This window comes from Ovis aries, chromosome 3, assembly GCF_016772045.2.
Source record: "Ovis aries strain OAR_USU_Benz2616 breed Rambouillet chromosome 3, ARS-UI_Ramb_v3.0, whole genome shotgun sequence".
NCBI classification, from domain to species: Eukaryota; Metazoa; Chordata; class Mammalia; order Artiodactyla; family Bovidae; genus Ovis; species Ovis aries.
In genome coordinates this window covers 222570949-222587944 of record NC_056056.1, presented here as the reverse complement: position 1 = coordinate 222587944, position 16996 = coordinate 222570949, and the positions used below count along the sequence as shown (strand labels likewise).

Genomic DNA, 16996 nt, shown 5'->3' with positions numbered 1-16996 from the left:
TTTAGCCAAAGTGCCGGAGGAATAAGAACTTTCCTAAACGGCAAAACCTGGGAAGAGCACCCGGAAAAGGTGGAGAGCACAGTGGCGGGAGGGCTGGGGGTCTCTTGGTAAGATGTGGGTGGTGTCTGCACCCACACCTCGAGGGGCCTGGAAGGTCCAGGGAGATGATGCAGAAAGCGCCAGCCCCGAGTGGGAACCAGTGGACACAGTGGGCGCTCCGGAGACCACCCAGCCGATTTATCTTTTCACGGACTTGCTCAGCTGCCCACCCATAGCGACTGAGCAGCCCAGGTCAATTGTAAGGTTGTGAATGTTGGGCAGATGTGGGCATGGCCCCAGACCTGAGGGAAGAGCTGTGTTGGCTTCTCGGCTGCAGCACCCACGGGCCCTGGGCCAGGCAGGGGTTGGTTCACAAGTCAGCTTTCAGGCTCGACGGGTCCTTCCCTGCTCCCTAGGAAACGCGGTCCGGCACTGCAGCGGGGAGAAGGGCTGGCTGCCCCCGGAGCTCTTTAACTGCACCACCGTCTCCTTCATGGACCTCAAAGCCATGGTAGGCTGCGCCCCGGGGATGCGCGGGAGGGCACTGGGCGTCCAGGCCCCTGGGATCGTGTGGGCCTAGGCCGGCCGAGGCCCAGGGCTGCACGTCTGTTGGGCCCCCTGGGCGGGCGTCTCCACCTCCCTTTCCAGACCCCGGCCCGTGTCTGGGTCTGCAGACTCGGGGCCCCCGGGTTTGGGCCCCCCGCCCACAGCTCCCCACACCCTGCCCTGTCCCTCGTCTACCTGGGCTCTTTCTCCAGGTGCTTTTGAGCCTGACACACCCTCCTTTTGTGTGCCGCGGCCATCTGGGGGTCTGGGGGTTCTTAAAGTTCTTTCCTGAGAAGGGGGTTTCCACTGGAAAGCGACAGGCCCTGCATCCTGGGAAGGGCCCAGGGCCGACGTGGCGCTTGCTCCCCAACTCAGAACGAGAAGCTGAGCCGGAACGAGACGTGGATGGACGGGGAGCGGTCCCTGCGGCTGGCCCGGGCGCTGCGCAATGCCACGCAGCACACGGCCGCACTCTTCGGCAACGACGTGCGGACGGCCTACCAGCTGCTGGGCCGCGTCCTGCTGCACGAGAGCAGCCAGCAGGGCTTCGAGCTGGCGGCCACGCGGGATGCTGACTTCCACGAGGTAGGAGGGTGGCAGGCGCGGGGCCCCCCACCCCCGCACATCCCGGGGTCCAGGTGGGGCTGTGACTGGCCAGCGTGTCCAGTGTCCTCGGGGCAAGACCCCACTTTCCCGATGTGAGCTCAGGCCTGTTCAATGACTGGAAAGGGGACTCCTGAGGGTTAGGAGCATCGCGGCAAAGGAGCAGGCCTGACGGGGAAGAGCATGATGCCGCGTGCACACCAGCGTTCGGGGTGGTCTACCTGAGTCAGCCTGCTGCTTGCCACACTCATCCTCTGTGGAGCCCACTATTTCCCGGCCTTGCAGTTAAGGAATCTGAGGCCCAGGGGGCCCAGGGCACGCAGCCTGTGAGAGGTGAGCGCCAGGGTCTCCCGGCCCCTGAGGTCCTGATCTCGGGTGGCCTGGCGTCTCCTGCCCTAGAGACAGCCCTGCGTTGTGTTTAATGATTAGTCCCTACGTCGTCGTCACGGCCAACATGGGTGAGGCCGCGGCCCGGCGCGGGTGGGGGACCCCCAGGGCCCACCGCAGAGGATAGCCAGTGAGGAGACGCAGTCACCTAGCTTATGCACTGCTCTTGTTTTGGGGGCTGGCTGGCATTGCCTCGTGTCTCCGCTTTACTCCTAAGGTCTCCCAGTCCACGCAGAGCCCCCAGGGACCCTCTCCAACCATGCAGAGCCCCTGGGAAACCTTCCTACCCATGCTGACCCCCACGGAACCTCCACGCAGAGTCCTCAGGGCCTTGGAGGGCACTGTCGCCTGCATTTCAATCCAGGCCTGAGGGTCTGGGCCAAGGGAGTTTTGTTCCCATTTCCGATTGTTTGCAAACAGAAGTTTCTCATCCTGCCTTCAGCCTGGGTTGTGGCCCCCGAGTCCCAGTGACAACCCGTATCCTCACCACGCTGCCCCCCGTTCATCTGCAGTGTTTGGGGAGGGGTTGTCACCTGAACCGGAGCACACCGGGCGTCCTGGGCTGCCTCCTTGTGGGCTCAGCATTGGCCGGGGTCTCCATGCCTGGCTATCCTGGTGGGTTGGGGGTTGCCGGCATGACCAGGGGGTGTCTCTGCCTGCCTCTCTCCTTTGCATCTTGAGGGGAAGCCCCGCAAGGATTCCCTGACTGTGGAGGTTACACCCCAGCACCTGTCCCCACCTCTGACCGTCTGGGCCCAGCCTGGTCCTGAAGGCTCCCCAGAGCCCAGGCCCCGTCTCGTCAATCAGGCTCCTGTGGGCTGGCCGCACGTGAGCTGAGCGCCGTCTGTCCGTCTGTCTGTCTGAGCAGGACGTCGTCCGGGCGGGCAGCGCCCTCCTGGCCCCGGCCACCAGGGCCGCCTGGGAGCAGATCCAGCGTAGCGAGCCCGGCACCGCGCAGCTGCTGCGGCGCTTCGAGGCCTATTTCAGCAACGTGGCCCGGAACCTGCGGAGGACGTACCTGCGGCCCTTCGTCATCGTCACGGCCAACATGGGTGAGGCCGCGGCCCGGCGTGGGTGGGGGACCCCCAGGGCCCGTCTGCAGTGTTGCCCCCCTTGGCCACGTGTCGGGGAAGAGTCGACGCGGGGAGGATCTTGGTGGCCCGCAGGCCTTTCAGATCTGGGGGTGGGGCTGCCCAGGGAGGCGGGCCCGAGGATCTGGCCATAGGTCCAGCCTCCAGGCTCAGGCAGAGGCACAGACCCCGGAGGGGCAGAGACAGGCCGTTGGCACCAGGCGCAGGGGAATGCCCATACCCACCGCGCCGGGCCGGGGGCTAAGCCGTCCGCACAGCGGACCAAGTCACCCCGGGGACCCAGGACATGCTATTCTGGGCTCGGGGCTTAAACAGTCGGTTTCCTTCCTGGAGAGGAGGCCCTGATGTAAGGCCAGCCCCACCACAGGGAGACGGTGGAGGGGGCCGTCCTGCACGTGGGGCTTCTGGTCTCCCTCCTGTGTTTATTAAGCTCCCCGGTGGGGCCTCAGGCAGCACCCGGCACTGTCCCTTCCCTGGGAGTCGCCCCTTAATTTCCGGGATCATCTGTTTCCAGAGGGCTGAGCCTTTAACCCAGAGCTGGCGTGGACCCTCGGGCTCATGGGGAGGGGCCTCACTGTTGACTGGATGCTCACGCTGAGTTCACCTGAGCCCGGGACGCTGGGGTGGAGGAGGGCGTGGGACACTGTCATCACTGGGGTAGGAGGGCAGGGTGAGTGCCTGGGGTCCGTCTGTGGAGAGGGTCTGGCAGAGCTGGCCTGCAGACTCCAGGGGCAGACAGGACACGGGCATCCAAGGGGTGCCTGGTGCAGCCGCTGCGCCCCACCCAGCCCCTTCGAGAAGCTGGTCCCGGCCAAGCTTCTGCCCGCACACCCTCCAGCGTCCACCCTGATGCTCTGGGGTTGGGACCCTTTCCTGCCCTGGACCTAGAGTGTCCTCCTGGGTGCTCCTTGCGCTGGGGCTAGCTGTCCACCTTCCCAGCCCTTGGGGCCAGCCGCCCCTGCCTCTCGTGTTCCAGGGCTCCCACTGCCCCTGACCCTTGCTGCTGGGGTGGGAGCACCCCCCTTTGCTGTGCAGTGACTTGAGGGTACCCTTCACAGAGAGGGTGTTGAATCAAACAGCTCAGCAGCATGACTTGGGGGGTTCTCCCTGGAGCCTGCAGGGGTGACCGTCAGCAGGGACACGGCTGCAGGGAAATGGCACTCCTGTTGGGGGGGGTGAGGGGCGCCCCTCCTGAAGCTCCCCAGGTCAGGCCCGGCTATCTGACTCAGCCGGAAGTGGGCGTCAGTTCTGTTCAAAGGGGATGGTGACCAGGGACAGCCCTTCTGGGCTGTTCGGAAGCATCAGGGGTCCGGGCTGGTTCTCCACAGGGGGCGGGGGCTGGGGACCATATGTGATGGGGCTCCCTGTCCCCCCAGTTCTTGCCGTCGACGTCTTCGACAAGCTGAACTTCACAGGAGCCCGTGTGCCGCGGCTCGAGCACCTCCGGGGCGAGGTCCCCAGAGACCTCGAGTCCTCGGTCTACTTCTCGGAGGACTTCTTCAAACCAGCCGAGAAAAGAGGTAAGGCTGATGAGACGCGGGGGCTCCCGCGGGGGCTGGCAGGCGGGGATGAGACGTGGGGGCTCCCGTGGGGGCTGGCAGGCGGGGATGAGACGTGGGGGCTCCCGTGGGGGCTGGCAGGCGGGGATGAGACGTGGGGGCTCCCGTGGGGGCTGGCAGGCGGGGATGAGACGTGGGGGCTCCCGTGGGGGCTGGCAGGCGGGGATGAGACGTGGGGGCTCCCACGGGGGCTGGCAGGTGGGGGAGGACGGGGGCGGCTCAGCCTGCCGTGGCCCCCGCCCTCTGCCCTGCACCCTGCAGCCGGGCGTTTGCCAGCCCAAAGGGAAAGGCAGCCACGGGGGTGCCTTACAGAAACTGGCTGGTTTATAGCGTGGTGGTGCAGTGAACACCCACGCTGTGTGTGAGCTAGTCTTCCTTGTGCAGTGAGAAGCTGCCTCCCCGTGGATGGGAAACTTTAGACTCTTCCCCGGCCCCCCAAAACCCAAGCAGAGCCATCTGAGTGCGGTCCTCCAGTCCTAAGTTAGGACTCGTGCCACGCGGCTTAAACACGGCGAATTTTCTTCAAGTACGTTTCACAGATCAGCTCCAGCTGCTGAAACCGTCTCTCCCAAACAGGGACTTGACTGTTCAATGGGCAGTTTAAAATTTGAAACCTTTCCAGTCAATTTGTTTTGTCAGTTATATGCGTATTATTCAGACATCTTAAAAACTTTTAAAGTTTTACACTGATGCAGGATATTGTTGTTGTTCGGTCTTGTCCGACTCTGCGACCCCATGGACTGCAGCACACCAGGCTCCCCCGTCCCTGGGATTCTCCAGGCAAGAACACTGGAGTGGGTTGCCATTTCCTTCTGCAGTGCATAAAAGTGAAAAGTGAAAGGGAAGTCGCTCAGTCATGTCCGACTCTTAGCGACCCCACGGACCACAGCCCACCAGGCTCCTCCATCCATGGGATTTTCCAGGCAAGAGTACTGGAGTTTATGGTCCTACTCTCACAGATATTTGCTGTTAATTTTTTAATGTGCTGATTTATCAATTAAACTTTGTATGTATGCATAGGAAAAAAATATAGGGTTCAGTGCTAAGACCTAAGACTAAATATTCACAAAAGTAGGATCACGGCATCTGGCCCCATTCGTTCATGGCAAACAGAGGGGAAAAGGTGGAAGCAGCGACAGATTTCCTCTTCTTGTCTCTAAAATCGCTGTGGACTGTAACTGCAGCCGTGAAATCAGAAGACGGTTGCTTCTTGGCAGGAAAGCGATGACAAACCTAGACAAGGTGTTGAAAAGCAGAGACATTACTCTGCCGACAAAGGTCCATATAGTCAAGGCTATGATCTTCCCAGTGGTCATGTACGGTTGTGGGAGCTGCACAATAAAGGAGGCAGAATGCCAAAGAATTGATGCCTTCAAACTGTGGTGTTGGAGAAGACTCCTGAAAGTCCCTTGGACTGCTAGGAGATCAAACCAGTCAATCTTAAGGGAGATCACCCTGAATATTCACCGGAAGGACTGATGCCGAAGCTGAAGCTCCAGTATTTGGGTCACCTGATGTGAACAGCTGACTCATTGGAAAACTCCCTGATGCTGGGAAAGATTGAGGGCAGAAGCAGAAGAGGGCGTCAGAGGATGAAATGGCTGGATGGCATCACTGATCCAAAAAACATGAATTTGGGCAAACTCTAGGAACGGTGAGGGACAGGGAGGCCTGGTGTGCTGCAGTCCAGGGGGTCACAAAGAGCTGGACACGACTGGGTGACTGAACAACATCACCTCTCTGTGGCTCCAGGCATCCACAGAGGGCCCTGGAGCACAGCCTCCGCAGCTGAGGGGGGCTGGACACCTGTGTGTGTGTGTGTCTGCATATGCTTTAGTGTCTTGACCTAAACTCGGGCTCTTTCTCTGTGAGGGCGTCCGCGTTTCTGCCTCTGAACTGGCCCCTGGGTCGCCCTCTCTCAGGGCCTGTGGCATTGGAGTAGACACGCACGAGGCTATTTGCTTTAGGAAACCCCGTGGGAGAAGCTTCTGGTGCCTGCTCCCCTGCTCTCCTTGGGAAGCCTCGGCTGACCCCCCAACCCCCTGCACGTGGCCTTTGTTCAGTATGGTATTTACTTAAGTTGCCAAAATGTCAGCTGACCAGCACAGTCACCCCGTAGTAAACCCGCCAATTCCCTTATTGATACGATCCCACCTGGGGCCCCTGCCGCCTCCCCCCGGCCACTTTCCCAAACACCTGGCTTGCCACGTGGCCAGGACGCTGAGGACCAGGACCCGAAGCTCCCTCAGCCCGAGATGTGGGTGAGGGCCTCGTGGGCGGACTTCCTGGGTGCAGCCTGGCCCCCTGGCCCCCGGTGTCCTCCCAGCTGCTCAGGCGTCCCTCCTGGAAGACCCCCTTCTCCCCGCCCCATCACCCTGGGGGGCTCCAGGCCTCTGTCCACTCTCACCCCCACCCCCTCCGGCGTCACCAAGCCCACGTCCCCCTTCCTCAGACACTGGCCTTCCCGGCCCACTGACCCCACAGTGTCAGCCAGCCTGCCTCACTAAGCAGCCTGAGGGTGGCTAGCCAGGGTTGGTAACCGGCCTGAGGGTGGCTAGCCATGCTGTGAACCGACCTGAGGATGGCTAACCAGGATTGTTAACCAGCCTGAGGGTGTCTAGTCATGCTGTTAACTGGCCTGACTTTGGCTAGTCAGGGTTGTTAACCAGCCTGAGGGTGGCTAGCCAGGGTTGTTAACCAGCCTGAGGGTGGCTAGTCAGGGTTGTTCACCAGCTTGAGGGTGGCTAGCCAGGGTTGTTAACCAGCCTGAGGGTGGCTAGCCATGCTGTTAACTGGCCTGGATGTGGCTAACCAGTGTTGGTAACCAGCCTGAGGGTGGCTAGCCAGGGTTGTTAACCAGCCTGAGGGTGGCTAGCCAGGGTTGTTAATCAGCCTGAATGTGACTAACTAGGGTTGTTAACCATCTGAGTGTGGCTAGCCAGTATTGTTAACCATCCTGAGGGTGGTTATCCAGTGCTGTTAACCAGCCTGAGGGTGACTAACCAGGGTTGCTAACCAGGCTGAGTATGGTCAACTGGAGCTGTTAGCCAGCTGCTGGCCGGCACGGCCCTTAGCAGGGTCAAGAGGATGTGGAAAGTGGGCGGCTGCCTCAGGGCGTCACTGGCTGAGCAGAGGGGGTCTGCTGGAATCGGCCGGCCCCCCGCCTGCGGCACCCCCATCATGGCAGCAGAGGGAAGACCCTCTCCCACCACCCGCCTCCCTGGAGCCCGTGCTCCGGGTGGTGTATGCTGGCTGGAGATGCCTCTCAAGGTGACCTCTGGACGAGGCCCAGCGGGCACCCTGTGGGTTGTTGGAAACGTGGGTGAGTATGGCCGTGAGCCTCCCACAAGGGTGGTGGGGAGCTGCTTCCGGTGCGTCCTAGGGGTCTCCAGGGCCCCACGTGAGTGGGATTGTCAGGAGCATCGTGTCCTCGGGCTCACCCACCATGGCCCGTGCGGATGGACCACGTCCTGCCGGCCCGTCATCCATGCAGGGACACCTGGGCTGCCCCACCTCGTGGCTGCTGTGATTCACGGGGCCGTGAGCGCGGTGTGCAAGCCTCGCTGGAGCTCTTGCTCCCGGTTCTTCAGGGGCACACCCAGAAGTGGGGCTGCAGGGTCCTGGGCGCTTCTGAGGAGCCGCCTAGGGTTTTCCACAGAGCCTCCCGGCTCGAGGAGAAAGTGGCCTGGTGGGATCACAGGCGTCTGGGCCCCATCCTCACTCTGTGCTTCTGTTGCAGAGAGCCCCACGGCGAGGCCAGCTGGTCGCAAGACCACCCCCCAGACAGCGCGCCTGCGGCCCAGCACCGAGACAGAGGCCCCGTCTAGGAGGCGGAAGAGACACCCCGAGGAGCCTGGGCAGTTTGCCGTCGCCCTGGTCCTCATCTGCCGGACCCTGGGGCAGCTGCTGCCGGAGCACTACGATCCGGATCGCCGCAGCCTCAGGTAAGGCTGACTCCAGGATGTGGGGTGGGGGGATTTCCAGAAGGCTCCAAGGCGCCTGTAGGTCAGAATCTCGACCACCGGAACATCTGTACAAGGACCCTGCACAGTGGCCCCGGCTCCAGGCCAGAGACCGCTGCCCCGCGGTCTGCCTCGGCAGGCGTTCTGAGTGTGCCTGGTGTTTCTGCCAGGGTGCCCCTCCAGACACACGGCCCCGGCACGGCTGTGCCACTCCTGCCTGGAGTGTCTGTCCCCTCGCCCCGGCCTGCCGCCAGCCGCCAGCGACCCCGTCCCCTCGCCCCGGCCTGCCGCCAGCCGCCAGCAACCCCTGTCCCCTTGCCCTGGCCTGCCGACAGCTGCCAGCGACCCCAGCCCCAAGTTGCTGTCGTCCAGTCGCTCAGTTGTGTCTGTCTCTGCGACCCCGTGGATTGCGGCACCCTAGGCTCCTCTGTCCATCACCATCTCCCGAGCTGGCTCAAACTCATGTCCACCGAGTCGGTGATGCCACCCAACCATCTCATCCTGTTTCCCCTTCTCCTCCTGCCTTCAGTCTTTCCCAGCATCAGGGTCTTTCCCATTGAGGTGGCTCTTCTCACCAAGGGCAGCTCAGTGAACACTGGCTGAAGAATCAACCACCACCCAAGGGCTTTGAGGCCTGAGCAGAGGCAGGCACCCATGGAGGCTTGGCTCTTTTCAACCTTCAGGTCACTTAGCAGCTCTCCTGCACGGGGCTGAGGTCCTCACGTGCACCCCTCCCAGGGGCTGGACAAGAGGCCTCCCAGAGCCACAAGCACGGCATCGCGTTCCTTTTCCGGGATGTTCCCTGCAGGCCAGGGTTCTCCGGTTCTGTTATAGGCTGTGGAGCCCGACACGTGCTCACTCATTCCTTCTCTTCATGTTGAATTTCCAGAGTCCGCCTCTGTCCCAGAGGGGCGTTTGCTCGCCTCTCCGTGGTTAAACCTTCACCAAACCCGCAGCCCACCTCCTCCCCCCAGCCCGTCACATGCTCTCAAGGGCAGAGGCCCTGAGCTCACACGCTTGGTCTGGTCCCTCCTGAGAGACCCCCAAGCTGTGTTCTCTGGGGGCCGCAGGCGGGTTTGTCCTGGGCTCTGCTTTCTGCCTGCAGGCTGCCTAACCGGCCCGTCATCAACACACCGGTGGTGAGCACGGTGGTGTACAGCGAGGGGGCCCCGCTGCCCAGCCCCCTGGAGAGGCCCGTCCTGGTGGAGTTTGCCCTCCTGGAGACCGAGGAGCGTACCAAGCCAGTCTGCGTGTCCTGGAACCACTCCATCACGTAAGGGTGATGTCACCCCCTGCCCCCAGTGCTGTGTGTCTCTGGGGGGCTTTGTTCGGTAAGGCAGGGTGCCTGCCCACAGGTCCCCAAGGCTCTGCTGGCAGAGCGTTCTGGGGCGGGGCGTTCGTCTGTGGCCCCTTCCTCCCCTTTCAGGCCCTCCTGGGGCATCAGAGCCCTCCATAAGCACGGGTGCACACGCATGTACACGCATGCGCACCTGGAAACAGACGTGTGTGCACGCGCCCAGCTATGGCCACGCACGTGTGTGCATGACTGCACACGGACACAGGCCTGGGAACGCAGATGCCCGCATTGTGTGCACACTGCACGGGCACGCACGGCGGTCTCCCGAGAAGCCCAGCCTGGGCACGGGGCCACTCCCCTGCAGGACTCTTGCCAACAGGTGCCCCGGCCACCACCGGACAAGGCAGGGGCTCGTTCTGGACACACAGGGGTGGGAGTCAGAGACTGGGTCCAGGGTCCTCCCGCACTGACAGTGCGAAATCCCAGATGTGAGGGAGGGGCCCCCGTAGCAGACCAGGGTCCCTGACCTCAGCCGTCCCACCCCAGAGACCCACATGGCAGCTGCTGAGGCTGGCTTTACCGCTCAGAGGCCCTGCCCGCAGCAGCAGCATCTGTCTGCCTCTGACCCCCGCGCGCCACGCTTGCGCCCAGGACAGAGCCTTGAGCTCGCTCTGATGCAGCCCAGACCTTCCCTGACATTGCAGCTCTGCTGGACAGCAGGGTGTCTGCCGCGGGGGCTCTGCGGGGCCATGGGCTGGCACTCCCACTGCGAAGCAGGTTTGGCTCGGCACAGACCACGCGTCACTCCCCCTCCTTCTGGTTTTTCCAAATTCTAGTTAACGAGCAGCCAGCATAGCGCCCAGAGGGTAGCAGACAGACGCTTGGCTTACAAAAGAGAATGAAGGGCCCCCTTGACGAGGAGGGCAGCGCTGAGGTCTGGCTGGCGCGCGCTGGGCCCGGCTGTCTCTCGTGGTCACTTGATTGGGCCCGGCAGCCAGCCGGTGCACTAATGATCCGCCCTCCTTTGTGCTGCACCTGCCGGCCCGGACCTTCACGTTCTTGGCAAATGCGTGTGAGCCTTCACATCCCATTTCGCAGATGAATAGACTAAGGATCAGAGAACGTCACTCGGCTTTCCCAGAGTCAGGAGGGCAGGGCCCTGCGGCAGCCTGTCATCTGGGGCTTCCCTTCAGTAAAAGAGGGTAATAAGGGGGCCCCACTTCCAGGCCGTGCTATAAAACCGTGTGCAATCTGAAGATGAGAGTGTGGAAGGGACGCACCAGGTTGCTTCTTAAATCACCGAGATTCCAAAGGAGACTGAGTGGCTGTTTGAACAACTGACTAGTGTCTCCAACAATGAGGCCCGTGACACCCGCTGAAGTTTCACTGCTGGATGGGGCATGAGGCGTGAACTTCCACGGGTGCTCGTTAGAGGCCTGGGAAGGGGAGGGAGAGGGTTCACACAGTCGCCGGGGCGGCCAGGCTGCGGTCTGGGACAGTGGCGCCTGGCCAGGGCTCAGCAAGGACGTTGCCTGGGCTCCAGCGGGGCGGGAGGGCCTCGGAGGCCCCTCCTCACCCCCTTTTCCTCTGCAGCACTGGCGGGACTGGAGGGTGGTCGGCCAAAGGCTGTGAGCTGCTGTCCCGGAACCGGACCCACGTTGCCTGCCGGTGCAGCCACGCCGCCAGCTCGGCCGTGCTCATGGACGTCTCCCGGCGTGAGGTGGGCACCACCCCCAGGGCCACCCCTGCCCACCTGGCCAGTGTGTCCAGGGACCCGTCCCTCTGGAAAATCAGCCTGGCCCCCACGCCTACCCCTTTGCGAGCTCTGCCTCTCCTAAGGGCTCTGAACAAACCGACGCCACAATTGCAAACTGTGTTCCGGGAGGACTGGCCAGACTGTGTTAGGATTCCCATAAGAAAACCCCCCGGAAGGGGTTTTCAGAGAGGCCACATTGTAAGTTAAAAACTGTGATGGCCGCCCCGAACCTCAGGCTGGAAGGAAACTCCTGGAATATACACCTCACTTCAAAGCAGGGTGCTCGGCAGCCTGTTAGGTAATGCGGTTTCTGCTGCATGTAGAATTTTAGGGACGAGACCGGCCGGGAACAATAGAGTTATTTCCCTCTGATGCCATACACACCGGCCCTGGGAGGACAGAGGAGGCTTGGTCAGCAGCCGCAGAGCAGTGGGCAGCTGACGTTTAACCTCCAGTCTTCAGTGACCTCCGTGGGCCTCAGATGAGGCCGTGGGGCCTGGGGGCAGGGTGGGGCCGGCCAGCGGGGCGTGTGCTGGTGTTGAGGAGCCGGCCCGGGGCCTTGGGGACCTCACCCTGTATTCAGGCCTGCCGTGTGCCCTGGGCAGCCCAGCCACCGTCCCTCCTGGGACTCCCGGTCTGCAGCGGCCCAAGTGTCTGTCGCGTTCTTGGGAGGTGAGTCAGCCACAAGCTGCTGCTGATGGGTTGTCAGGGTGTCAACAGCAGAGACTGCGCCTCTGGGCGCTAGAACAGCAAGCCTCCCGGGGCAGGGGCACTTTCCAGCGGGAAGCACTGGGCTGCGGCCTGGACAGGGTTAATTGTGAACCATCTTTGTCCACAGAGGGGCAGGTGTGGGGGTCCCCTGATGGCCAGGAAGCTAGGCGGCGCCAGGAGCAGCCTCGCAGGCAAAGGAAGCAGAAGTCCCGGTAGAAGAAGTTAAATGAGAGTGTCAATCGAGGGCCCCCACGCCCGGGCGCTGCAAAGCCAGAGGCACCTGAAGAGCCCCCGGCCCCGGGGAGTGTGTGCCGCCACACTTTCGGAGCAGTTGGTGCCCCCGAGCACCCCCCAGCCCCCCAGGCCTGGCTCCTCGCTTCCCCCAGGCAGCCCGGCTCACAGTTCTGTGCACGTTCAGGACAGTGCTTTCTAGAAGTTTCCATAGAACCGGTTTGTTTGTTCCCCAAGTGCCAGACCTCCACTGGGCGCCAGACTCTAGACGGGTGTCCTATTTTGAAAAATATTTGAAAAAAAAAAAAATCAGAGGGGATGACTGTGGTTCCCTGCAGCTCTGTCACCTCTTGTTTTTTGTGTGAACTGAGACTCTGTTTGAAGGTCTCTCAGCTCAGAATTGGCTCTGTCCCTGCCAGACAGCACGAGTTAGGCTTGAAGATTTGGGGGTTTTTTTTAGCTTTTTAGTCTGTCTTCACTATGGCAAAACACACCTAACGTGAAAGTCGCCATCTCGGCCGAGTCTGAGCGTGCAGGTCACAGGCACTGTGTCCGTCCCCCGTGCTTGCCGCCGTCCCCGGGCACCTGCAGAGCTTTGCTGTCAGCCCGACTGCTCGTTTCATTGTCGTTCTTGGTTTCGGCTCCCCTGAGAGCCACGTGGTAGCCGCTCTGGCTCCTGTCCGCGTGATTAAGTGTCAGTGTGTCTTGATTGTGCAAAAGCGCCGTCAAAGCCACGGCCCTCACGTGTTCTCCCACCCTTGGCCCACCCGCCCGCAGCACGGGGAGGTCCTGCCTCTGAAGATCGTGACCTACGCGGCCGTGTCCTTGTCGCTGGCTGCGCTGCTGCTGGCCTTTGTGCTCCTGGCGCTGGTGCGGACGCTGCGCTCCAACCTGAATGGCATCCACAAGAACCTCATCGCCGCGCTCTTCTCCTCCCAGCTGGTCTTTGTCATCGGGATCGCCCAGACCGAGAACCCGGTGAGGACCCTGCCCCCCACACACTGTGGGGCCACCTGGGTGCTCATGTGGATCAACCTTTCTCCAGGGCTGGAGAAGGAGGGGTCCTCCCACCCATTCTTGGGGCCAGGTGGCGTGTCTGCGGCTGTTTCCAGGGATGGGTGAGGCTGGGAGTCTGGCGGGAAGCTGGGGACCCAGGCTTAGCACGTGGGCGAGTTGCTTTGCCCTCAGCAGGAATCTTCCTGCAAGGTCACCTTGGGAGCCAGGGGCTCTGTGCACATCAGCTCTCACTTTCGTGATCCGGACGCTTGTGATTACATCAGAGAGTACACCCGTGAGACCCCAGAGTCCTGTGAGGTGTCACTTGAGCCTGAAGCCATCCCTGCTGGGCCGTGTCTCCCAGCCCTGCATTTTCTGGGGAGTTGCGGCCACACTTTCCGTGAAAGCACTGGTATTCAGGACAGGCCAGAACTCGGCGATGCGGTGGTCCTGGGTCGGCAGGGTGACGAGAGAAGGGAGCTTGCAGAGAGAGAGAATCGTGGGGGAGAGGAGAGAGGGTGAACATCAGTGTGATCAAGTTAAATATGGGGTGTCTCGCTCAAGCCACCCCAGGTCACGTGGGCTCCTGGGGCATCACATGGGTTCATGGGGTGTTACCTAGGCTCCTGGAAGTTATCGTTAGGTGATTATACATCTGATATGATGGACCTCACAGAAAAATCCAGACCAACCTACAGACACGTTGTAAGAAATAATTAAAGAGTTTAGCAAGGTAGCTGCCTATTATGGGGCTAGATGTATATAATCAGTTGCATTCTTGCCCACCAGCCACAGTGTATTTAAAAGGTAACGTACAAAGGAGGGGGTGGAAACGACAGCACTTGGAGGGCCTGGTCGAGACTGAAGTAGTTTGGCTTCAGGGAGGAGAGGGTAAAAGATGCTGGCTGCAGCAAGAGCAGGGCCAGGGCGCAGGCACTTCTGTAGGATGTGAGGGATCTGAGTCCCAGAGGAATGGCTGGTGGGGCTGGGTCGAGGTGCGTGGGGTAGGGACCTGCCCTGGACGGGAGAGAAAGGCAAAAAGGAGGAGGGAGGCATGTGGCTTGGTTCCCGGCTGGCTGCTAGTGGCTTTTCCTTTTTCCCAAAGAGGTTTTCAGAGACCAGGGGTCACAGCCCCTTGATGGGGATGAAGGAGGCGGCACGGGCTCTGGCTCTTGGCAACCTCCCTGGGGCCCTGGGGGGTGGCAGCATTCCTGCTCACAGGTGGGGAGCCCTGGGGCCGGCCAGGTTGGGTAACCGGCCCAGGGCCGACAGTTCATCGTGTCTGAGTTCATGGGGCCATCATTAAATGGTGACCCCGATGGCCCTGGGACGACATGAGGCCAACTGACCATCACATGTGCACACGTAGTGACCGCAGGAAGTCCAGAGTTTACTCACCTAACTCGGATCTCTCCCGCAGTGAGCAGTGGGCCCTTAGCCTCTCAGTGGGCCATTCCAGCGGCCACCCGCTGCTGACATAGGTGTCATTCCTCCGTCCCTGATGCAGTGAGGACTCGTGGTTGTCACTGTGTTAAATCTACCCAAGACCCAGACCCTGGGAGCGCTGCAGTCTCCATCCACTGTCTCAGACGCAGACATGGGTCAGGGGTCAGGAGTGTCGGGTGCCAGCGTGGCACCGTGGGGGCTGACGGGAGCGCTGCGCCAGCCCAGAGGACAGCTGAGCAGGGTGGTCCGGTCGCTGTCTGGTGGGAGGGGCCTCTGGTCATCTCTCTTGGCAGGCGGCCCTGTGCCATGGACAGCCTTGGGCAGGTCTACGTTTTGGTAAACGGACGGTGGTGATAGGGAAGAGGGTGGGTAGGGCTGAGCCTGGAGGTCAGAGGGGCATCAGGACAGCATCTTCCTGGGGTCGGGGGTGGAGCCGCGGCCAGGACGGGGGCAGGAGGAGAGGCTCAGGTGTCTGGACCATGCAGACATGCAGGGAGGGGCGGGGGGCACGATGCCTCGAGGGTCCAGAAGGGGGCGCCACCAGGTGAGCTGGAAACAGCGGCGGGTCTGGGTGAGCCTGGACACTCCGGTCCTTAGGGGCTGAGGAAAGTGCAGAGCTGGGCGTGGGGGGCCAGCCCTCACTGCAGGAGGAAGCGTGTCTGTGAGCATGGACGGCCCGGGGAGCATGCAGTGTTAGGAAAAAGGCGCACCACTACTGGCTCGCTGGCCCGGGGGCCCTTGCAGGTTAGAGCTCTCCCTTCTCTGACCCTCCGGAGGAGGATGTTCGGGAGAGAGGCAGGGTGTCCAAGCAGACGACCTTGAGAGGGCTCCATGATGACTCTGGAGGCTCGCCAGGCCTGGCACAGAGGATGGGCCCGTATCTGCCAGGCTCCCAGGGCAGGCGGGGCGCTGGGCTGCCCCTCTGTACCCACCGGGCTCAGCACACCTCCCCCTGCCCGCGTGTCCCCATCCCTGCATCAGCCGGGGGCGGGGGGAGGGGGGCTGCGTGACTCAGGGCAAAACACCTCAAGGGTGTCTTTGAGTGGTCTGAACAGAGGGACGGAGAGCTGCGGATGGGCCACTCCTGGCAACCAAACCCGGCGTGAGAAACGCTCAGGGGCTGTTGCTGGCTTCAAGCTCTGACTCACCAGCCCCTGGAAGGAGAGCTGAACGGCCTCCACGCGCTGGTGAGCACGAATAAGAGGAATGCCGTGCACACAATTCTGGGGCTTGGCGCCGCGCCTGGTTTTGATGGGCTTTCTGTAAACTGAAGTCCCCTCTCCGGGCGAGGTTTTCATCTCCCAGATTACCGGCAGGTGGAAATGATTTATTGTGCAGCAGAGTTTGCCTTTGTTCTGTTTCTGGAAAAGGTAGTACCTTTGGTGCAGAACCCCCGCATGTATGGTCCCATTACATTTTAAAACATCGGCTTCTGACACATGGGGACTTTTCTCCCCCCAACGGTGGTTTTGTGGGTTTACTTTTCATGTTATATAAGGCAGCACACCAGCCTCTTCCCTCTTCTTCATTCTGCTGAGCCAACCATGGGTCAAAGGTGGCTCAGTGGTAAAGAGTTCTCCTGCCAGCATTCTCCTGGAGACGCAAGGTTCAATCCCCGGGTCAAGAAGATCCCCTGGAGAAGGAAATGGCAACCCACTCCAGTATTCTTGCCTGGAGAATCCCGTGGACAGAGGAGCCTGGTGGGCTACAGTCCACAGGGTCGCAAAGAGTCAGACACAGCTGAGCACACACACATGAGCTTTGCACAGCGGGGCTGGGGGTTGGTATGGGGCGGACCCAGCCTTAGGCTCACCCTTTTCGGCCAGGCTGACGGCTCTGCCCATCCCTAAGGGTGGACTCCCCCATTTCCTGTGCAGCATCAGAGGCAGAGGGTATGTCTCCAGCCATGACCTAAGATTCTATCTTTGCTTCTGCTTGGGTTCCCGCTTTGTGCTGCATTTGAGACGCTTACTCCTTGGAAGGAAAGCTATGATCAACCTAGATAGCATATTCAAAAGCAGAGACATTACTTTGCCGACTAAGGTCTGTCTAGTCAAGGCTATGGTTTTCCAGTAGTCATGTATGGATGTGAGAGTTGGACTGTGAAGAAGGCTGAGCGCCCAAGAATTGATGCTTTTGAACTGTGGTGTTGGAGAAGGCTCTTGAGAGTCCCTTGGACTGCAAGGAGATCCAACCAGTCCATTCTGAAGGAGATCAGCCCTGGGTGTTCTTTGGAAGGACTGACGCTAAAGCTGAAGCTCCAGTATTTTGGCCACCTCATGCGAAGAGTTGACTCACTGGAAAAGACTCTGATGCTGGGAGGGATTGGGGGCAGGAGGAGAAGGGGACGACCGAGGACGAGATGGCTGGAT

At 61.2% G+C, this 16996-nt stretch overlaps 1 protein-coding gene across 2 annotated transcripts in view; it reads left to right on the top strand.

Annotated features, from left to right (window-relative positions):
- The window catches only part of CELSR1 (cadherin EGF LAG seven-pass G-type receptor 1), a 147611-nt gene that overhangs the window by 116769 nt on the left and 13846 nt on the right, over positions 1-16996 (top strand). For both annotated transcript variants that reach the window (XM_042247887.1, XM_027968219.2), the window contains exons 17-24: positions 456-550; positions 961-1170; positions 2444-2627; positions 4043-4186; positions 7965-8169; positions 9293-9460; positions 11078-11204; positions 12960-13160. In XM_042247887.1, coding sequence (XP_042103821.1) covers positions 456-550; positions 961-1170; positions 2444-2627; positions 4043-4186; positions 7965-8169; positions 9293-9460; positions 11078-11204; positions 12960-13160 — 1334 coding nt within the window. The remainder of the gene's footprint in view (positions 1-455; positions 551-960; positions 1171-2443; positions 2628-4042; positions 4187-7964; positions 8170-9292; positions 9461-11077; positions 11205-12959; positions 13161-16996) is intronic.